This window comes from Natrix helvetica, assembly GCF_964273705.1.
Source record: "Natrix helvetica genome assembly, chromosome: 1".
NCBI lineage: Eukaryota > Metazoa > Chordata > Lepidosauria > Squamata > Natricidae > Natrix > Natrix helvetica.
In genome coordinates, this window is record NC_138548.1 from 191,522,019 (window position 1) to 191,545,654 (window position 23,636).

At 44.4% G+C, this 23,636-nt stretch overlaps 1 protein-coding gene across 1 annotated transcript in view; it reads left to right on the top strand.

Moving 5' to 3' along the window:
• Positions 1 to 23,636, top strand: part of GABARAPL1 (GABA type A receptor associated protein like 1) — a 102,591-nt gene that overhangs the window by 40,642 nt on the left and 38,313 nt on the right. Inside the window, exon 3 of the mRNA XM_081948589.1 lies at positions 19,515 to 19,633. Within this exon, the coding sequence (XP_081804715.1) occupies positions 19,515 to 19,633 (119 nt within the window). The remainder of the gene's footprint in view (positions 1 to 19,514; positions 19,634 to 23,636) is intronic.

Consider the following 23,636-nt stretch of genomic DNA (forward strand, 5'->3'; position numbering starts at 1 on the left):
GTAAATTTTGTCAATCCTTGCAAAAATCTCAGAAGAATCCTGGATCTTCAATAACGTGGCCAGAGCATCAGCACAAACTTTTCTTAAGTCCTCTCTAGGGTTTTCTCTGATACCCCTCAGTCTAACAGCGTACTCCATAGATCTGAATTGCATCATGATAATCTCCTTATCCATCCTCTGCATATTCCCCTCCATTTCAACAAATTTCAAATCTGTTTCCTTCGTTTTAGTTTCCAAATCCAAAGCCAGATGATCAACTTTGCTGTCCACCTTAAGAACAACTTCTGACAGACCTGTGGCTAAAGTGTGTAATTTTTTATCAAGTTGATCATGTTTTTTAATGGTATCCTGAACCATTTCTTTAACCTCCTTAATTTCTTTGCGTAAAAAAGCATTTTCTTCCCTTATAAAGTCCTTGAAATCCTGATAATTTATTGTAGCACCCGGTGAGGCTTTTTGTTCCGTTGCCATAATTAATAATTCTTACAGCCGCCTCTAGCTGTCACCATTCAATTAACTTTCGTTTTCCTTAGGTATTCAGCTGTAAATTAATACTTGCAAATGTTTCTTTCTAAGTTGCTCGAAATTAAAACTTTGACATTTAAGTAGTTCAGGTTATGTAAACTGGCTTAAAGATTGTTAATAGTTAGGGTTGTTTCAGCCGTTCCGCCTTTACTGCCCCGGCTATCAGCAGGTAATTAGCTTTCGTTTTCTGTAGGTTTTCAGCTATAAATCAACGCCATTTTGAATCCTTTGTTCTAAGCCCACGCCTCTCGAACTCAGCAGTAGCGTTCTTTTTAAAGAGATTTTTTTTTTCTTCCCCCAATTAAAACTTAAAATACTTGCAAAAGTCTTGCTTCCTTCTTGGGATGTTAAGATGTTAAGATGTTAAGGCTGTTCCCGGCGACTGGTTCTGCTAATTAGCCGAGGTTATCAAAAAGGCAGGAGAATACAACAACTGCGAAGGGGGGCAAACCTCGTCAGACTCCGGACTCCGGAGGGTACACGAGGACTCAACCCAGCAGCTGAATCTCTCCCTCATAAATTCCAAGAATTTACGAGTGTCCGAGGTGTTAAAGATCGTAAAAAAACACCTCTAACTGTCTCTTGATCTGACAGGCTCAAAAAAAAGCCTGCCATCGGCACCAGGAACAACCGGAAGTTCAATTACAAAAATCTTAATAGTGTATGCGTGGAAAATGTATACCCCCTTCCTCTGATGAAGGATATGTTGCCCAATTGGGTAAAGGCAAGATATTCATGAAATTGGACCTAAGAGAGGCTTACTAGAGAGTCAGAATCAAAGAGGGAGATGAAATGGAAAACTGCTTTTAACTGCCCATTCGGGTGTTTTCAATTCAGAGTCCTCCCGTTTGGCCTACAGGGGGCGCCAGCTGTCTTCATGCAATTAATAAATGAAGTTTTACATGAACACCTGTACAAGGGCATGATGGTTTACCTTGACGACATCCTTATCTACACGGAAACATGTGATGAACATGTGACTTTAGTACGATCAGTACTCAAGAAACTCCGGGCCACAGAACTTTATGCCAAATTGTCTAAATGTGAATTTCATCAAGAGAAAATTAATAACTTGGGCTACCGCATCTCTCACAATGGCATCAAAATGGACCCAGCGAAAGTGCAGGCTGTAAATGAATGGGCACCTCCTTGCACCCGCAAACAATTACAAAGTTTTTTGGGATTTGCAAATTTTTATCGTCAATTTATCCCCTCGTTCACCAGCATTGCTGTGCCCATTTCAAATCTTCTAAAGTCAAAAGGGGAGGCCAAGCTCAGCCTTTGAATTGGACTATGGAGTGTCAAGCCACTTTCGAGAAATTAAAGCAACTCTTTGCAGCTGAACCCATTTTAAAACACCCAGATATGGAGGCACCATTTATTGTTCAAGCTGATGCCAGTGATGTGGTGGTGGCAGTATTACTTCAAACGGATGCTGATGGAAAATTGCAACCATGCGCTTAGACCTCTCGCAAACTGACAGACAGAGAGATGATGGGCTACATGGGAAAAGGAAGCTTTTGCGGTCATATGGGCTTTGATGACCTGGTGACATTTCCTAGAAGGGGTGAAACACCCTTTTGAAGTATGGACTGTTCATAAAAATTTTGAAGCTTTGAAGACTATTAAGCTATCTCTTAAACAGGTGCGTTGGGTGCAACATTTCAACCGTTTCAACTTTACCCTCAAGTATATTCCGGGGGGGGGGGGGAGAATTTCCTTGGTGATGCTTTGTCTAGGCTTGCCCAATACAACAGCTCTAAGATGAGCGTAGTTCACCCAGTCATCCCAGCCAAAAGTCTAGCTGCCCCAGTGATTACTACAAGCCAAGGCATTTCGAATTTAGAGGTCACGATGGACCTCATGTCCAAACTCAAGGAGGGCATTGAGTCCGATGACTGGTTCAGGGAACATTCAAACGAATGCACTATGAAGGATGGACTGGCTTGGTTAGGAGCTAAATTATATGTCCCTGCTGCCCTGAAAACTATTGTTCTTCAAAGGGCCCATGATTCAAGAATGGCAGGCCATTTTGGATTTCTAAAGACTTTACATCTGATTAAGAGGCAATTTTGGTGGCCTTCATTGAAAAAAGACATTGAGTCCTACATAGCTAGTTGTCCCATTTGTGCTGCCGCAAAGTGCTCACCGGGAAAACCCCAGGGCCTTCTCCAAGGTGTGGCCCACCCTGAGGCCCCATGGAAGGAGATATCGATGGACTTCATTGTCAAATTGCCAGAGAGTTTAGGCAACACTGTGATTTGGGTAATTACTGACCTGTTTTCCAAACAAGTTCATTTTGTACCCTGTTCCAAAATCCCATCAGCTAAATCATTAGCTAAGTTGTTTATTTCACATGTATACTGATTACATGGAGTACCTGAATAGGAGGGTCCAGTTCACCTCCCTCTTCTGGAAGGAGTTTCTTAAGCTAATTGGCTCCACCCAGGGCCTAAGCTCCACCCTCCATCCTCAGACTAACAGGGCTTGTGAATGGACTAATTCTGTTTTGGAACAGTACCTCCGGTGTTTCATCAATTATCAACAAGATAACTGAGCTGAACTGTTACCACATGCTGAGGTGGCATACAACAACTCGGTGCACAGCAGTACCGGCTTGACTCCTTTTAGAGTTGTGTTTGGACAGGACTTTGTACCAATTCCTGAGTTGCCTCGAGAAAAACCACAAATTTTGTCCCTCTCCGAGTGGAGTGACCAGCTTTGCCAAATTTGGTCCATGACCCTCAAGGCTTGGAGGCTGCTCACCGGGCACACAAGAAACAGGATGACAAAAAGAGGGTGAAGCACAGGGAATACAAAGTAGGAGATTGAGTGTTTTTGTCTACCAAGTTTCTACAAACCACCCAACAATCAAAGAAACTGGGGTCGAAGTATGTCAGTCCTTTTCCTATTGTAAAAATCATTAATCCTGTTTCTGTACAATTGGAGTTACCAAAGCATCTTAAGCGGATTTATCCTGTGTTTCATGTCAACCTGTTGAAACCAGAGCATACTTCTTCTTTTCGTGCGCCCGTACCTCCACCCCCTGCCCCTCTTCTTATTGAGGGAGAGCAACACTTTGAGGTTAAGGAAATCTTGGATTCCAGGAAAGATAGGAATCGAATTCAATATCTGATATCCTGGAAACATTTCCCCCCCCCCTCCCAGGCTGAGTGGGTGGATAAATCTCATGTTAGAGCTCCTAGACTCTTACAGAAGTTTTACGTTAAGTACCCTGATAAGCCTTGATCATATTTGCATCATACATGTCTTATGTTGTCTTTTCTATTGTTTTATTTTCTTACAGGGATGACTTCTTTTCCTGAAGGAGGGCCGGATGTCAGCCTCTGTTTCGCTATTTGCTTTTGGCTGCCATTGAAACGGGGAGGGAGGGCCCTGGTATCTGGGAGGGGAAGCTTTTGTACAGGAGAGATTGTAGAGTAGGAATTTTGGTCTCACCATCTACTGCACATGCTGGAGATTAGCACTTGGTGTCGGTCAAGGCCAACCATCCGCATACCTACCTGATGATGCTCCTTGAAGATGGAACTCACATGACACCTAAGGGATTTACAGATTGGACAGTGGAACGAGGGTTATCAGGGGGAGAGGGTTGGTCACATATTGATAGGTATGATTTCGCGCGCTTTTGCCTCAGTTCTTGTTTTGCTTAGCTACTAACTTTTCATAACCAGTAAAAGTACCCTTAATTCTGCAAAATGGAGTTAAGTGGTTTCTTTCTTGGTTACTGAGGGAGGCTGGCTTGACAGAGTTTTCCTTACATTTTTAGCTATTTTACTGCTTTTGTAGTCATGTTTTGTGTCTACAATTGCATTAATGTCTCCTAGCATGCAGATATTCTCATAATCCATTTCAGTTATCTTCTTATGTAATTTTTATAAAAGTCTTCTTGTTTATTGTTTGGCTCATATATTGCTATCAGGAGTATCTGTTTTTGGTTTATTACTACCTCCACCATCAATGTCCTCCCTTCTTCATCTAGATAGATTGGTTTAGCATTTATTGTTTCCTTAATGTATAGAGCCACCCCTCTTTTCTTTTGTTGTGCTAATGAGGAATATTATTTCCCAATTTTGGGGTACTCCGATAATTTACTATATTGTTTTTTGATGTGGACTTCTTGAAGACAAATTATATCTAATTTAGTTTTTGTAGTCATGTAAAAAATGCTTTTTCATGGAGTTCAACCCATTTATATTGATTGACATCATCTTACTTTCTTCTTCCATCACTTTCACTTATATATAGGTCTTATTCTCCTAGTTGTTCTTATTTTTCTCTGGTCTTTTGCTCTTGCTCCTTCTGGTTCTGCTTGTTCTATTTTCTCAGTTTCTTCTTATTGAGTACTTCTTCTCTTATTTGTTCCTCCTGCCTCTTGTATTCTATTTCTCCTCTCATTTCCTGTTCCTCATTTGTACTGAAGTAGTTGTCATAGAATTCTAACCCCTTCAGTTGTTTTCGAGGTGGCAAAGAAAGTCACAGAGCAGCCGATTGCCAAGCACCCAGTCTGATACGCCAAACAACACCTGGCCCCGCACAAAAAGGAGGCAAGAGATTTGCAAAATCTTGAGAGAGGGCTTTAAAAGGGATAGAGGTCATTGAGTTCATCCCATTGCCCGGATATGGCAAGGGAACTCTGACCAAGCTGTCCTGGCTCCTGATGGAGAACAACAGTAGAATGGACGACGATCCCTTGGTTAGTTACCCTGTGATCTCTGTAACAATCCCAATAGAGCTAGTCATGCCTTTCTTGGAGCATAATAAGAATCAGATTGCATTAATAGACTTACGTTGCACCTGGTGTCTGGTCAGCCTGAGTGTAGTGGAGAAACTAGGGGTGATGCTTAGGAAACTCAAAGTGCTCATGGCTTTCTGGCAACTGGATGGCTCAATAGCAGTTGGTCACTGAGTCAGTAGAAATGAAAATGAGCCTCCCCCAAAAGAAACCAGAAGCTTCATCATGGCACCGAGCATGGATACTGAGCATATTACTGAGCTTGGCATGGCTGCTGAAGTGGAACCCCTCCATAAATTGGAGGAGACAACTGTTCAAGAGTAACCCTAACCCTCAAATATTGAGAGCCTACAAATATTGTTGACTGTGCGTTGAGCAATAGCACATGGTTAATCTTTGCAATGGCATCTTTCCATTCATAATTCAATGAGTTAATGACAATGCTGATCATTTGAACATCATCAATAAAATGGCCTCTTTATCCCAATTCTTTTCTCATTCCTTTCAGTTTGGTCAAATGTCCACCAATTTGTTCGCCAGGTTTCAATCTTGAACCATGGAACTCAGACATGAGCAAACATGAAGATTTGATTGAAACAGGCCTGTAGCAATTTTCCAATTGGGCCCAAATTTGTTGGGCTGTTGCATCAGGCGGAAAAATAACCTGCAGTTCAGTATCCATGGACATCAATAATGTTGTGCAAGCCTTAGTCTCTTATTGCAGGAGTCCATGGTTGGGCAGGAAGATTAAACACCATACAATGGGTACCTTCTCTGTGAAGCAAAAGTGAAACCTCACTAACCCAGGCCTTATAATTCTGTCCTGACATTTTTAATTTTGACTCACCAGTCAATGGAGTGACAGAAAATGCCTGTTGAGGTATGTGCATTTGAAAAGCTTGCTGTGCAGATAAAAATGCTTGTTGTTGCACCTGTGGTCACTGTAATCTAACCTGTGGTTGTTGTACTACAGCTGGGGCCGGTGCTTGAACAGCAATAAAAGCATGGCTTGCTGGAGGCTGCATTAAGTACTGTTGTGCTCCATCTGAGAAGGCTCCGGCACCTCCAGGGGGTGCTGAAAATTGGGCCTGTGGGGGTACTTGTTGCATTGCAGCCTGAATATCTGAGTAATCTAATGACATGTGTGAAAGAGTCTGTTGCAATGTCTGAAATTGTTCCTGAATTTTAACATCCATGTCAGCTCTCTGTAGTAAATTATTTCTGCCAGTAGATGGTGCTGTGGTTTCAGCTTTTGGCTGTAATATTTCTGCCTGCGTGACATGTGCAATTGGAGAACAAAGGAGATCACGTGACAATTGTGACGTGTTCACAGCTCTCTGTTCTGATTTGCCTGACACAATATCCTCCAGGGGCTGTGTCTTAGGCTTTGGAGAAGAAGGCAAGATGGCATTTTCAGAAATTTGAAAAGCGGTAGAATCCCTCTTCTCTGACTTGAGCATAGAATAAACCTTTTTGGCCTGGAATAGCTCATGTTCAAAGAATTCTATGTAATCACGATAGCAATTCATAGCTTGCTTAGAGGTTTGGGGAGAATCATACATTTCTCTTTCTGTGTGGGAGTGAAATTGCTCCTGCTGTGAAAGCTTTGGCCTGGCACCGAGCATTTCAAAATCTCTAAGAAGTGTTTGGGAGCATGCATAATTAGAAGGATGTGTTACTGACCTCAGTCGGAACACGTCACCTTCAGAAGCAGCTTTATTTTCTTGAGATCTGTGTGAGAACATTTCTCCCACAGCAGATTCTTCACCTGGTCAGGTTGCTGGAGCAAACGGGACTTCAAGGGTTGTAAAAATTTGTAAAATGCTTTTCTTTTCTTCATCCAAGAGGCTGGAGCCATCGGAATGTCTTGCAGAAAATTCTTTTAATTTCTTTTTCTTCTTAGGCATCTTAGAAGCGATTTAAATCAGTGTTCCTTGGTCGTGAGATAAATCATTCTGTCTTAATTAGCCTAGGCATTTATCTTCAAAAATAACAAGCAAGGAAAAGCCATAAATCAAACATCCTCTGCTACCATTTGTCAGGGTGTGAATTCCGCCCTGGAATTAATGAGGTCTGGACCTTGGCAAATCCTTGAAGCATACTTTTGAAATAAGCAAAATAAACCCTGAGGCATATTCTAAGAATAACATTTTATTGTAAAGAAAGTAAAAATACAAACTTACTAAGCTAATAATCATATCTTGGCAGAGTTCCTGTCTGCCTTGGCAGATGGACAAAAGAAAAAAGTAAAGTGAAGGTATGTGGAATGTATGACATGCGCAGTAAATCATTGCTGATAAGAAGCAGTTCATTCTGCTGTATAACTCAGAATGTAGGCACAGCTGGCAAACCAAATAAACGCAGTGACAAGAAAGACCAGCTTCAGGGCGGCACCATACCCCAGATGCTCCACCTTCCATGGTCAAGAGTACGGGTCCTCCTTCTGGGGTCAGGATTCTTTCAGAGGGTCTGATTTCAGGAATTCAGGATTCAGGCAGTACCAGGAGGATACCCCTGCAGGCAAAGATAGCAACCAGATAGACAGCAAAGGGGCAGGCAGCAGAAGCGGCCCTTTTGAGGGGGCAGAGGAGGCGGTTGCGGGCACTCCTTCCGCAAGAACTAACCCTAGGCCTAGCTCACCTCCCATTGGGGGATGCTTGGTGTATTTCGTCAACCGTTGGGAGCTATCTTTTCCGATGCGTGGGTTCAGACCACTATCCAATATGGCCTTTCAATATGGCCTTTCAATCCAGCCCTCCTAGCTTCTTCCGGATCTGCCCTGTTTTAAATTACCTGACCCGGAGGCAGCTTATGCAGGAAGCCATTCAACATCTATTGGACATCAGGGCTATCCAACTGGTGCCTCTAGAGCAACAGGGTCAGGGTTATTATTCCATTCTCTGTGATCCCCAAGGCCTCGGGCGGTTGGAGAGCGATTCTTGACCTGAAACGGTTAAACCGGTTCATTCGCTATTGGAGGTTTAAGATGCATTCGCTGCATTCTTTTTTGGGAGGGATTAGGCAGGGAGATTTTCTCACCTCCATAGACCTCACGGAGGCACACCTACATATACCCATAGCCCCTGAACACTGTCAGTATCTCAGGTCCTGTTATCTAGGGCACCATTTCCAGTACCGGGCCTACCCTTCGGGCTGTCTTCTGTGTTCCAAGTTTTCACGAAGGTAGCGTACCTGAGGCTAGTACCTATACGAATCCAATGCTATTTAGATGACCTGCTTTTGCAGTCATCCTCCCTTAAGGGTCCCCTACGGGACTTAGACATTACCATGTCAACCTTGAGAGATCACGGATTCTCGGTTAATATGGCCAAAAGCCATCTCCACTAGGCTGATTCATTTAGGAGCCTTGATAGACACAGTGTCAGGCTCAGTTTTCCTGTCATCTGAAAGGCAGCACAATCTTAGGGAGCTGGCCTCCCAGGTATCCAGGAAGCGTAGGGTGGCCCTTGCTAAGTTGCTAGGCACGATGGTGTCCGCCATTGGCATTGTCCCTTGGATGCGCTTCCACACCAGAGACCTTCAATGGTTCCTTTTACCATTCCAGCGAAGCACATGAGCTGCTCCCAGATCAAGGTCCTACTAGCAGCAGAAGTATCCCGCTCCCTGATATGGTGGACATCCCCAGTGATAACCAAGCAGGAATTCTTCAGAACTCCAGACCAGGTGACGGTTATAATGGATGCCAGTCTATTTGGATGGGGGGGGGGCATCTGCGGACTCAGATGGCGCCAGGCAGAATTGACTCACAACATAAACTGGTTGGAGCTCAGGGTGGTCCGCCTGGCCCTCAGACATTTTCGCCATTCAGTCAAGGGCATCCATATTCTAGTCCTCACAGACAACATAACCACCAAAGCACATATAAACAGACAGGGGGGACCAGATCAAAGTCCCTCATGCTGGAGGCCAAAAGACTGGGACTTTGGGCCGAAAGGAATCTACTTTCGATAACCGCAGAGCATATAGTAGGGGTGGACAACATCAGGGCCGAGCTGGAGTGGAAACTGCAAACAGCAATCTTCGAGGCAATTGTGGACCATTTCAGCCGCCTGGAGGTCAACCTATTTGCTACCCATCTCAACGCTCAGCTCCTGAGGTTTTACTCCTTGTACCCAACTCAGAAAGCAGAGAGGGTGGACTGCTCATGGCCTTGTGGGCTCCTTTATGCCTTTCCACCCTTGCCATTGATTCCCAGGGTTATCCAAAAGATCTTACAGGAAGGGCGGAGGTGGTGTTGATTGCCCTACATTGGCCCCGGCGGCCTTGGTTTGCCGACCTCAGATCCCTCTCGGTGGACAGGCCCTGGAGGATCCCCCAGGAAAGGATCTTCCTCAGGCAGGGGTTGCTGGAGCACCCGGATCCTCAGTGGCTCCAGTTGACCGCTTGGCGCTTGAGCAGAGCATCCTGAGGAAGGACAATTTCTCCTCCAGAGTCATACAGACTATACAGGTGGATTGCAGGCCTTCCATGGAGTGCATCTACAGCGCTACGTGGTATACCTTTTGCACATGGTGCACCACCAGGAGCCATGACCTAGTTTGAGCCACAGTTTCACATGTTCTTGACTTCCTCCAGGCGGGCCTGGACAGAGGGTTGGCTCCGAATACTATTAGAAAACAGGTCTCTGCAATTTCCTTGGTACTCCTGTGCGGTAGGTCTCAGACTCTGACTCACCACCCCATGGTCAGGCGGTTTCTCAAGAGGGCCTCTAATCTTAAACTGCCCATGGTACGCAGGTACCCTTCCTGGAACTTACATAGGGTGTTGGACGCTCTGACAGGCGCCCCCTTTGAACCATTACGAACAGTTTCTCTCAAGTTCTTGACACTCAAGATGGCCTTTTTGGTGGCCATTACCTCCGCTAGGCGGATATCTGAGCTACAGGCACTATCTACCAGGGAAGACCTATGTGTGTTCCACCAAGACAGAGTGGTTCTACGGCTGGACCCCTCCTTCATACCCAAGGTGTGCTCTTGTTTCCATCGTTCGCAAGAACTGATATTGCCCAATTTCTGTCTGGATGCTGCTCATCCTTTGGAGAAAAAGTGGCACACTTTGGATGTGAGGAGGGCTCTGAGGATCTACCTCAAAAGAACTCTGCCAACCAGAAAATCAGAAGCCCTGTTCGTCTCTTTCCAGCCAGGGTCCCTGGGAAACAAGGTGACATCTACCACTATAGGCAGGTGGTTACGAACCCGTATTGCTACTGCTTACCAAGCACGTGGTCTGCAAGCACTGAGATCTGTTACAGCACATTCTACACGAAGCGTGGCCACTTCAGCAGCCTGGGCCATGCAGGCCTTCTTGACTGAGATCTGTGGGGCAGCTACATGCTCTTCCCCCTCACCATTCATGAGGAATTACAAATTGGGCATCTTTGCATCTGCAGAAGCATCATTCGGACGTAGGGTGTTGCAGGCTGTTCACAGGATGGGGGAAACATCTCACCAGGCATAAGGTTGTGCACATATATATAGAGCATGTGTGGACCCTCCCTAGGAACATGTGAGTTTTGGTATGTCCTATCCTGGATACTCCTCCTGTCACTATGGAGAAAGGGTATTGGTACTTACCTGATACGCCTATTCTCATAGTGGGGGAGGAGGATCCAGCCCCTCCCTGAGTTTTGTATTGTTATTGGGACCATTCTGTTTGGTATAAACGTGTTCTGTTAAAGAAATACATAAAAGTTTTTGGAACTACAACAAGGTCTAGAGTGGATGACACATCGAGTCTGATAGAGTTCCTTGTCAAAACTGGGGATTACCTGATGACTAGGGCGTGGCCTAAAGAGCTTATCGGACTCAGCCCAATCAACAAGAGAATGAAGTTAACCCATCCTGGATACTCCTCCCCCACTATGAGACTAGGCGTATCAGGTAAGTACCAACACCCTTTTTCATCAGCAGATGGCGCTCTCGCTTCCGTCTGCTTCAACCTCTCTGTGATATTGTTAAGAGTTCCGATTTCAATTATTTTTTTAATTATTCAAATAATGTTTAAATTATAAATCTGATAATTGAGCAATGTTTGTAAGGAGAAATTTGGTACTTTAATTCCAGCATTTTAAAATGCTCTTTAAAAATTCCCTGAATTTTTAAGGGAATTTTAATATTTGTATTTTAACTAAGAATTGTACAGTATATTTTTTACCTCCTCCGTCTACGTCCACGTCTATGTCTATGTCTATGTCTATGTTCATGTCTATGTATTTGTATATGGTTTTAACATGACTGTACACCGCCCCGAGTCCTGCCTAGGAAAGGGTGCGGTCTAGAAATAAAAGTTGTTATTATTATTATTATTATTATTATTATTATTATTATTATTATTATTATTATCAATACCACGTACCTCCCTTCTTGCCTTCTTCTTTCCTTCTCTCTTTCCCCTTTTCTTCTTCAACTCCCTCTCCCCAACTCCTCCTCCTCTTCTCCTTGCCCTCTCTCCTACCCTTACTATCACTCCCTTACTTTGCCTCCTTTACCCTTTCTTCTTTTTCCTCCTCTTTCTCCTTCCTTCCGTTGTTGCCCTTGCTTATTTTCTTCATTATGATGGATTTGGGGGTGAAATTCCAGTGATCCCAGCTTCATATGTCCATAAAAATAAATTTCCTCTTCCACATTTTATTTCCCTATAATAATTCCACTTGTATCATCTTTTAAACTGTATATTTGTGTCTTAATACTTTTCTGCCCCCCCCTTAATTTAATAATGTGTCATCCAGGTTGCTTAGTCTGAAATCTTTTCCTTTTTTTATTTATATCCTAACCAATCATAAAATTGTCCCCATGTCCTGAAGTACACTGATTAGTATTTGTCCTTTATTCTCAATGTCAGCCTGTTCATTTCTGCACAGTCCAATATTTTCTTTATTATCTCTCCTTCTGACGGGATTCTGTCTGTTTTCCACTTCTGTGCAAATACAATTTTAGCTGCTGTTATTATGTATATAATCAAATATGTATCTTCTTTACTGTATTTTTCTGGTAAAATACCCAATAAAAGTACCTCTGGTCTCAACTCTACACGTCGATGTAATATTTTCTCTAAACATGTTTGTATTTTTATACAATTCTCTTTATATGCTCTTGCCATTGTTAGTTTATAATTCCTTTCCCATAGTTGTTGCCATTTTTCAGGGACGTGCGGTCAGGGGAGGCAGGGGAGGCAGAGCCTCACCGCTCTAATCATGAAAATAAAAAAAAGGGGGAAAGGGAAAAGGCTCTGAGGAGCCTTCTGCACACGTGGTCCGGGAATGTGTGCAGGAGGCTCCTCTAGCCTCAGCCTCCCTCCTGCATATGTGGTCCCATTCCCCACCTTCCTGAGTCAACATGAAGGGGACCGTGGAGCGTGAGCCGTGGTCCCGTGGAGCGCACTCCGTGGTCCCCTTCATGTTGACCCAGGAGTCAGGAAGGAGGGGAATGGGACCACGTGTGCAGGAGGCTGAGGCAGCTTAGGCCTCCTGCACACGTGGTCCCATTCTCTGCCTTCCTGAGTCAACATGAAGGGGACTGCGGCTCGCGCTGATGACATCACCAGCCTCACCAGCCATAAACCTCACCGCACGTCACTGCCATTTTTCCAATTCAATCGTGTAACCAAAGTTTTTTTGTCCATCATTGTTTCTTTTACTTCCTCTTCCTCTAATTTGACTGCCGAAACCAACCACTTTTTACCCCAGATGCTCAAATTTCACCAATTCCAAATCAAATAGCCAAACTTCGGGTTTTTGTTACCCTAATCCAAATATATTTTATTTCCACCAGGAGTTTTTCCCCATCAAACAGAGGAGTGTTTCAAATAAAAGGAAAAAGAAAAAAAAGAGAACCAGGTAGAGAACAAAAAAGAATAAGCAGCAAATAAGAGAAAAAAATAAAAATAATCCACCTTAGTAACTCCTACTCTTTAAAAAGTAAAAAAAAAGAGTGGAGTGGAGAAAATAAAAAGAAAATTAGCTTAAAAATAAGTCTAGGTAGAATTCAGGTGAAGAAAAAAACCCACATTTCCAAAACTCCAAAGTGATAGATTAAAAAAAAAGAGAAAGAAAAAGAAAAATAAGTACACAACTGGCATTGTTTCCTTTTTAAAGAGACAATTATTATCAACACTCTGTTTACCAAGTCTCTAAACATCGTCCAAGATCATCCTTCTAATCTCCCTCTTTGTTCTTTGGCTGGGTTTGATATATTTCCTCTGGTGCCACTAGATGGCGCTATAGTTTATTGCCACTGCTCAGTTAAAAGGGGGGGGGATATTCCAAAAGCAAATGTCAGAGTTTCAAATGTAAATTCTATCAATATAAAAATCTCAGTAAAAACCAACTCTGTCCAATCTGCTTTCCATTGTCAAATCAATCCTCAAATTCATTTAGTATGTCATTTATTTATTTTATGGCATCCGCTTCTTTGCCGCTGCTTTTGAAGGTGGAGAGATAGCCAACAGTCCACTCTCCCCCCTCCCTTTCTAAGAGTCTTTCTAAGGCTCTTCAAACAGAGAGGAAAAAAACCAAGAATGCCCCAAGATAGTCTCATGATCTAACCCAGACACTCCACCTTGCTTTCTTCTCATTCCTTGTGTGGCTGCCCCAACTTTGACAGCTTGCAATGGCTGTCTTCTCTGCTGTTGGGTTGGAGGCTATTGCTGATGCTCCAGGGGATTTGCGGCTTTTCCGTTCATGCCTGCATGTGCCCCCATTCCTCACCCTCCCTATGAGAGAGCTCTGGTCCCCAGTGGGACCCCCAAAACGGCAGGGATATTGATGCTTCTTTGCCGCCCAAAGTTCACATGCGTACTGCTGCAACGCTGGCCATGATCTTGCAATGCTGGAGCACATGACAAGTAGGATGACCAGGCAGCCTGCATATTGGTCACCATATCATACTTGAGGCTGATGGTGTATGAAGCGTTTGCATCAATTGTCACCTGGACCACATGACTATATTCATTAAAGGTCAACTGGTACTCGAGTCTGCAGAGTGCAGACTGGTAGTATAGCATGTGACTTTCCAGGAGTTTGAAGTCTAGTGGGATGTAGAAGCGGTTGTCGAAGACAGTTGCGACTGCCTATAGTGATGCTCTCATCTTTATTCTCAGCCCCAACACAGATCAGGTGACATTACGGTTTCTAGTTTAATTTATCCCCCGATACTTTGAATTGAGTGTCTCTGAAGGGAACAACCATGTTCAACAGTAGAACACATCACTGTCATTGAGGCTCATGACTTCATTTCCAGAGGTCTTGATTGTTATCATTTTTATGATGGCATGGCCGAGATTTTGAACCACTGTTTGGTTGTTATCGGTTGAGGTCAGGGCAATTGTGAAAGTCAGTTTGACTGTCCCTGGGGCAATGATGTCATTGGTGCCAAGGTTTCAGAACCTGACAAGTAGCTGCTGGTTCTGGTCAATCGTAGATGGATTGTTCATCACAGTGACTGTCTGGCGCTGGTTGTTGACCCCTAGAGAGTTTCGAAGGGGTGGAGATTTCATCTGTATGCACTTGAAGACATTGTCATTGCAAAACAACAAGTATTGAACTTTGAGCAGCTAGCCTTCAATATGTTATTTAGTAGCAATATGGCAGGCTTTGATCTTAATGAACCTACATTAGAGCCAGACAAGATACACAATGATGAAGCTCCTGTTCTTCCACATCCTGCTGTCGTCACCCCTCCTGACTTGCAACAGCCTGGAGCTCTTTAAGACAATATTCAAAATCTCAGAGATGAACTGCACACCTCTGAACTAGAGTCGCAAAAGAAACATCTGGTGGCTTCATTCTACAATGAGGTCTCCAAGACCTATAATCTCACTCCAGATCAAACCATTCCCTATGACCAGTTTACAATAGGGGATGAACATAATCTCAGAGCAGGCATACTACAGGACATCCTGGTAGTGAGTTTTCACTGAGGGGATGTCTACTGGGGATGATATGGTATTTCGGCATTTGCCAAGAACTGCTTATGTGCATCAAATGCTGTCCTAGAGCCCAGAATACTTGTGCATGTCTTTGCCTGGGCTCCGAGGATTGCCCAGACATATGTTCGGATGTTGTCATTCAGTCACTCAACCCCGGGGTGGGTAAAGCCCTCCGATTTGTCAAGGATGAATGTTGTCCAGGCTGTGTCTACATCCTTTTTGATGAAGTCCATATGGAGGATATCACTCGTAGTCTTTTTCATGAACAACATACTTCTTGAATCATACTCTCCATCGCCGACAGTCAGTACGCAGAGAAATGGCAAACTCGGCATAGATCTTCTCATATGCCTGGTAGTCAAACGGGTTGTTGATGGCATCCCAGGCCTGGTCCTGGAGTCGTGGCATCTGTATCACCCCCAGGATATGCCTCATCTGGTAGTATATGTCAAAGCAATACAAAGACCGCAGCAGGGGATTTTTGGCAGTCAATCTTTCGCCAAAACATCACAGCCTATGGTGGCACACCAAATGGCGAATTTGAACTGGTTCTGCCAGAATTGCATGGGGTTTGAGTTCCCAGCTTGGATAAGCTTGTTTGAGGACACATTGGGTCCATGATAGTTCTGAAACACATCTGGGAATTTGGCTTCAAACCCTTCTCCTGCATGCAGGGCAAGTGCCTGGACCTGGATGTGATTATTTCAAAGAAACTGGTGAGTGATGATGCCGCTTATTGTGCTCCAGGCTGAAACTTTGGGTCTGTATTGAAGGCAAACACTTTGACATCCATAGTGAAGCTCCAGACAAATGTCCAAAGGGGAGAGGATATAGGCCTCCAGCAATATGTTTATAACTGTGATGGGTGTCTGCATGTTGGCCTCCACTCAATAACATTTACCATGGGATGGTTCAACATCAAGATTGGTGAATCATTCTTGTACAGGTGTGTTGGTGGTACAACAAACACCATACTCATCCCCTTTGGCCTGTACAGCTTTACACAGTTGTAAGACATCATTCAGGGGGCCAGCTCTTCTGCAGAGTTGATGGTGAGTAATGGGTTTATCATCCTAACTGTTGCCAGTGAATGGGAAGTCCATCTGACTGATGGGCTTCTCAACCTACTTGGGCTAATCACCCAACAGGTACTGAATGCTGATGGACTTCTCCACTTTGAACAAGATGGTAGTTTGGGTGGCCAATGGCTCAACGCTGGGGTATATATCGGAGCTCTTCCTTTTGACTTTGCGACAAATAAAGTGCTCAGGATCCACTTGGAGCAGATTAATACCACTGGCAACATGGTTGATGGAGCCCCCCCATGCTCCTAGCCTCCATAGCCATTGAAAGCTATTCCCTTGGGGACGTCCACACAGTCCGCATCGAGCAGCCCCCAAAAAATGCCCCCAGGATGGACCGATTTCAAAGTTAAAGGTAACAATTAGAGATAAAACTGGAAAAAAGATCAATAACCATGACTTACCAATCTCTCATCTTGTGATGACACTTGAGGTCATCACAAGGTAATGAAGCAGGCAGCTGCTCCACCTGCAATGGCTGCACCACTTTACTAGATCTGCTGAGTTTGAACAACACATAATCTTCAGGAAATCTCACAACTGAAAAAGGATGAGGATGAACGAGACCGGCGTACTCAGCTATACAAAAAGTACCTCCAAGGTGTAAATATCCTCTATGGTGTTGAACCGGCATTGCTTTTAGCCGACATGGGAATGGGTTTCGGGGGTGTGGGCCTCCTTTCTACCATAATCACAGCCCCATCTGCCTTGGGCCTTGGCCTATGATGTCCTAGCAGCAGGTGATAAATTCGTTGGGCACCAGCTCGCAGTTAAGGCAAAAAACCCCACGATCAGATTAGGGTATTGACTGAAAGCAAGCGGAATACAATTGCAGATCATGTCTCTCGAGCTCTCATGGATGGCCTGAAGAGGAGTTCCGTCTGATTGTCAATGAGGCCAACAAGTACCACCAGATGAAGGCTGAGATCTGTGCTGGAGAGACAGCACATGCTGCTTTCACTCTCAATGAGGAGACAAAAAATTCACTCATTCTGAAAGACAGGGATGAGGTCTGAGCCAGCGTCATAAAAAAAAAACTGTTACAGTGACATGTAGCTGTGTGTTAACGATGTGGACGGGGTTAACCACTATGCGTAACACTTTTTGTCATGTTTGGCAAAGTGCACTCACTCTCTTCTGCTCCCAATCTGCACAGTCTGGTGATATTTTCGTAAGCATTTTTATCCACCGATTCCGCAGCTCTGAGGAATTCAGTAGAGCCCTGATCATGACACAACCACGCAACAGTTTCATGACTGTTTTCAGCTGCCTTATGGCTAGATCAACTTCTGTGACATGAGACCATAAGTAATAATTCTTATCCCATTGTTTGCTTCAAACTCCGTGCTCCAGACACAGTTGCACAATGGCCTCGTGACCATTTTTAGCTGCATCATCCATGGTATCTTGATAGCACCCTGTTCCAGGCATAGTTTGACAATGTCTCATGGCCAGCCAGGGTTGCATGTCTCATTGGCCAACTCCAGTTGATGCCACCCCAGGCATGACACAACCTGATGAGGCTTCATGACTGCCCACAGTCCCATATCTCATAGTTCAATTAAACTCAGTTGCACCCAGCTCTTTAAAGCACCTAATGACGCTCTCACAGCCATCATTAGCCACCATTGCCATAGCTCTATTGAGCATGACATCTCTGTGAAGGTAGCCCCACCCCTGACACAATTCAGTGAGGTACAGATTATCAGTCATCATTAGTGTACTTGCCCGCAGGATGGATGTACTGTAGGCAATGGGTATGTCTAAAAGGAGAGCCCGGACTGGCAAGGGTAGTGGGCCACCCGCGGGGCTCTCCCTGTCAAGTTTGCATGGGTGCTATTTTTGGTCTGAATCACTGGAACAGCTGTTAGCTGGGTTAGTTGACCCGACATAAACAATTACCAAAAACATTTTTACCTAACTGTGGCCCGACGTAGACAAACAATTACCAAAAACATTTCTACGCCAAGTTTTATATGCTTGAGGTTCCCCTACCAATGGTCTGAAGAGGGACTGAGGGACTCGGGGGGGGGGAGTTGGGGCATTTCCCAATACTCATGGAGATTCACTCTCCCTGCTGCTTTATTAACATGCTCACAAGGACATCTATAGAAAAATCTGCAGGGTCAAAGGTTGGGAGTGTTAACAGAACTGTTCAGTATCTTGCACTGGCTCTTTATTTAATATATCGATTGTCAAATACATTCTGAGACAATAAGAATTTTTTTTTAAAAAATATAATATTGAAATATATAAATAAATATAAATATATAAATAAATAAATATAAAATTTAAGTATGAAATAAAAAACAGCAGCAGAAAAAGTAACAAACACAGAATGAAATAACACCATCCCTTTGTGTGTGTGTGTGTGTGTGTGTGTACATGCATGTGTACAAATTTTCAAATCAGCCGATTCCTGGTGACTATCTGGAAAAGTCCCTGCATTTTTTTGGCAAGGTTTTTCAGAAATGAATTGCCATTGCCTGCTTCCTAGGGCTGAGAAACCGTGATTAGTCCAAAGTTACCCAGCTGGCTTCAATAGCTAAGGCATAATTAGAACTCAAAGTCTCCTGGTTTCTAGCTGGTGCCTTACCACTACACAAATTTGACAGCTAATTTTAAGAAAGAATAATTAAAATACTTCAGATAGTGCCAGAATAATGCTCTCATTATCTCATTTCAGGCAGAAAAGGCAATCAGACCAATTACTCTATGGAAGATTTCTGTGGGGTGGAAAATGATCTGTCAAATCCACCAACTTCTGCTTGGCTCCTTGCTGGCATTCTGGGGAAGTGGGAGAGAAACAACTGGGCACTAAAGCTGTATATTTTTATTGTAAGAAATTAGGAGGGGGGGATTAGCAGTTGAGGAAGTTCTGGAATCCAGTTTGTGCTGGTGTGCTTCAAGGTCGTTTGCCCTGAGAGTGGGATTTCACCAACCCAAACACTTCAGTGCTTTCTCAAACATCTTGATGGTGCTGGATTGACTACACACCAATGGACCACGGGAGGAGGGTTAGGGGAAACCAGAGGTTTAGTTCTGTATTGATGCATGGGAATTTTAAAATTCCACTTGACTTTACTGCAATCAGCATCTCTTAGTAAAAATGCCTTTTTGCATCAACCAAATGGAGTTGGGAGTTATCTACTGTATATCTGGTGCATTTTTTCTTTACTATTTCTTACCTCTTCTATCTTTTCTAGTTGGTCAATTCTATTTCTTGATTCGAAAGCGAATCCACTTGAGGCCAGAAGATGCCTTGTTCTTCTTTGTCAACAATACTATTCCTCCTACCAGTGCTACTATGGGTCAGCTGTATGAGGTAAATACTAGCATTTCTTCTATTTTAATGGTGCAAATGATGGAATAGTGCATAGCAAATAACATGTTTTTGTTTATTTAGTACAGTGCTTTTGCTTTCTACATGAAACTAAATTCTATTTGCCCATTGCTGCATTGTATCACAAAGCTTAATCTCTGAACCTTTTCTGTTTTTTTTTCTGAGGGACTTTCAAGTGCCTATTGTAGAAAGACTTACTCAGTCTGAAATCTACAGATGCACGGCTTTTTATTTATTGTTATGTGCTCCTGACTTTGTTCTGAGCGCTTCCCTTTCACCCAGGATGTGAGCACTTGCATGCTTGCCACTTCCTGTGTGCCCACCCAAGGGAGGGCCCAAGTTGGCAGGGTCAAGTCTAAGGCCAAGCACACAAACCAATGCCATCTGTGGTCCGGTTTGCTGCTCACTCACATCCAGCTGCCTTATTGTTTGAGGGCAGGAACGAAGCCTTCAACCAGACATGTCAAATATAAGGCCCAGATTTGGCCCTTAGGGCCACTTCAGAAACTGTGAGGGAGTAGCTGCTGCTGCCACAGCCAACCCCAGCCAGATGCCCCCCAGCATGCTCACAGGAGATGGTGAGCATGCAGGGGCTGCCGATCGTTGAAATCATTTTTTCCACTTTTTAAAGCACTTTTTACTACCGGTTCCGGTGAATAGGTAGTAAAAAATGCTTTTAAAAGTGGGAAAAAAGGTTCTATGACAATCAGCTGTGCCTCACAATTGTCCAAACCTTCCCTCTCCCCCACTTTTTAAAGCATTTTAACTACCTATTCGCCGGAACCGGTAGTAAAAAATGCTTTAATAAGTGAAAAAATGTGGTTCTGACGATTGTGTGGCATAGTTGTCATGAACCCCCCCCCCCACTTTTTAAAGCTTTTTTCTACTACTGGTTCAGGTGAACCTTAGCACTTTTTTCTACCGGTTCTAGTGAACCACTCAGAACCGGTAGCATTTCACCCCTGATCCAGCCCATTGGAAGTGCTGGACAGCCACCCTCCTGCCCGCATGCCCCATCCCACTGTCTTTGCTTGCCTGTGGCCAACATGACTGGGATGGGGCAGATGGCCAGGCATGCAGTTCCCTTCTACTAATACAAAATCACACCATACCATATCTTTTTCTTGGGATTTAAGTATAATGTGTTCAAAATTTTGGCTTCCACTGTATGCCCACCTATTCCTTGTGCCCTAATTTTTCATTGTCCAATTTTCAACCCTTTTAAGTATGAAGTTCAACATGGATCTGTGGCTCCAGAATCAACCAAAAACATAATGTCTTCATTCTCTGTTCCAACTTTCAAAGTTATCAGGTCCCTGGAAAATTGCTTGTTTTAAGTTCTGGGCTTTTTTTATGGATTCTTAGAACAATATATTTTTCTTGTTTTTCAGTTTTGCCTTTCCTGTTTTCCAATTCAATTATCTTTCCTATTATCTCATTTAGTTAATTTTCCCTGGCTAGCCATTTCCTCTTGCAGCTGTTTTTACAGCTTGTATTCTTTCTTTTCCCACTCTGAAGACCCAAATAATTTTTGCCTACATGCCTATCTTGCATCCTGCCTTTAGACTACTATTTCCTTTCTCCCCATTATGGCAAGGTTTTTTTCCCCTACTCAATAAATTTTCACTGCACAATAAATTTGACTGTCTCTGAAGATTCATCATATCAGTGCATACTTATCATTTATTATTTATTTATTAAATCTTTATGCTACCTTCCTTACAAGGTGACTCTGGGCTGCTTATAAAATAAGTAAAAAATAGTTAAAAGAATAAAGCAACACAGAATTAAAGCAGATATTTACCTGATGTAACCCTGCTAGGCCATGACATACTCTGCACCAGGGGTGGGTTTCAATTTTTTTTACTACCTGTTCAGTGGGTGTGGCTAAGTGGGGAGCATGTGACTAAGTGGGCATGGCCAACTTGATGTCACTCACACACACTTAGTCACATGACACCCCCCATCACCAAGCTACGCTCACCAAAATGGTGGTGAAAATTTTTGACAAGTGGGGGGCGCCAGACCGGGGCTCTTTGCTGTCCCCTGGACTGTGCTGGGGTCGAGCCAAGTAGCTGCTCTTGGAAGTGGTGGCTGTGGCTGATGGGCTTAGCCCTGGGCTCTCGTTCTGTATGCCCAGGAAATGGAACCCAGGGAGGAAGATAATGGCCATTCATCTTTTGGAGGCAACGGATTCAGCACCTTACACTCGCATCCGAAGTAGCAGTGTAAAGTAGCAGTGCCTGCCACTCTCCACCATCTTTGGAGGCAACGGAGGCAACTGCTCCTCTTGATGGGGCAGCCATGCTTGCACACTCCTGGCCCGAAGCCTCGCAAGACCCCCCCCCCAAGCGCAGCTTACCTGTGCCGGGAGGCCTCCCTGGCAACGGGTAGGTGGTTGCAGGCACTTCTCCAGCCCAGGCTTTGAGCTGAGACTTTGAGGCTCCCAGAGCAGCCCATGTGGCTCCAGCTGTGCCCGGGCTGGTGGAACTCTCGCAACTGCGTGCCTATTGCCAGGGAGTCTGCCGGGACCACCAGGTGCCTTCCAGCACAGGTGAGCTGCGCTTGGCTGGGTGTGGGAGGGTCAAGAGGCTTTGGGCCCGGAGCGGGCAAGCATGGCCATCACATCAAGAGGAGCGCTTGCCTCCGAAGGCGGCAGGGAGCAGCGGCCACTGCTGCTGCAGGTGTATGGCACTGGGCATTGGGACATGTGCGTCTGCCTCACAAAAGTTGCTTGGCTCTATCCAGTAGCTAAAGTGCACTGCGGTGCATGGTTGGAGGCTGGCGGGGATCCAGTGGGGATCCAGTGGCAGTGGCAATGGCGGTGGCAGCACTCAAGGTCGGCCCTTGGGAGGGGGTCATCCCTGCCCAGTTTGCAGCTGTGCTGAGACAGGCACAAGCCTAAAGGCGCCCTTGCTTGCAAGCTGGGATCTCCATGCACCCTTGACCAGGACCCGTTGGGTGCCAACTGCCCCAATGGAGCCACTCGGCCTGCTCTTCAGAAAGCCAGGTGGAGCATGAAGGTGCTGCAACCCTCCACCGTGCTACAAGAGGAAGACATGGCCCCAGCAACCTCCGGACAGGATGCCTCAACCGGCCCTCACCATAGTTCTCCAGAAACCACCATTGAAGCTTCCTCCCCTCCGATCGGCCTCCTGCAGCAATCTCATGGCGTGCAAGTGGTGCGCTGCCTGGTTTGCTTCTCAGCCCCTGCGAACCGCCTAGTTAAGCAGGTGACCCCTGGGAGTGTAGCAGCGGGTGGGGACAGAAAGCTGCCACCATCTTTGTGCATGCACATGTCTTGGACTTACAGTGGCTCTTTATTCTTGCCAGTACTAATGTTAATCTGTCATGACCTAACAGGAAGATTTGGGGGGGGGGGGGAAAATGGTTGTGTGAGTGTAAATAACAGGTCAGGTGTTGCTGATTGGTAATATTCCAAATTGTATTAATAAGTAGTGATTTTTCCATCTTTACTATATATGCCTATTTTCTGTTTCTGTTATTCTTTTGCCAAATTGAATTATATTACTTATATTATCTTACAGTTCATATCTCCTTCAAAACCTTTTTCAAAGCTTAGCTATTATGTCAGACATTTGAAGTAATGATATCTGTTTTCTAAAAAATACAATGTTAGGAAACATCACTGAAATTGTGGATTATAATCTACAAAAGGACTATCTTTTGTCAGTTTCAGAGAATTAAAGAAGCTTTCTCTGCTTAAACTGTCCTCTTTAAATATGGTGAAGCATTCTGCCTTGTTGGTAGGTTTAACTACCATAATTAGTGATTCTTGCTTATCAAATATGGCTACTGGGATTTTCAAAGTCATAAGATCTTCATCAAGAGTGAGTTGGGTGATTTTGGGCCAGTCATTTCCCCTCAGCCCAATACAGCAGCCGTTTACCTACCTGCCAGTCTGCTCTTGAGTTTCCTAGGATTCATGACTTCCTGTTGGCTTTCCCACTGATTTTATTGGTTG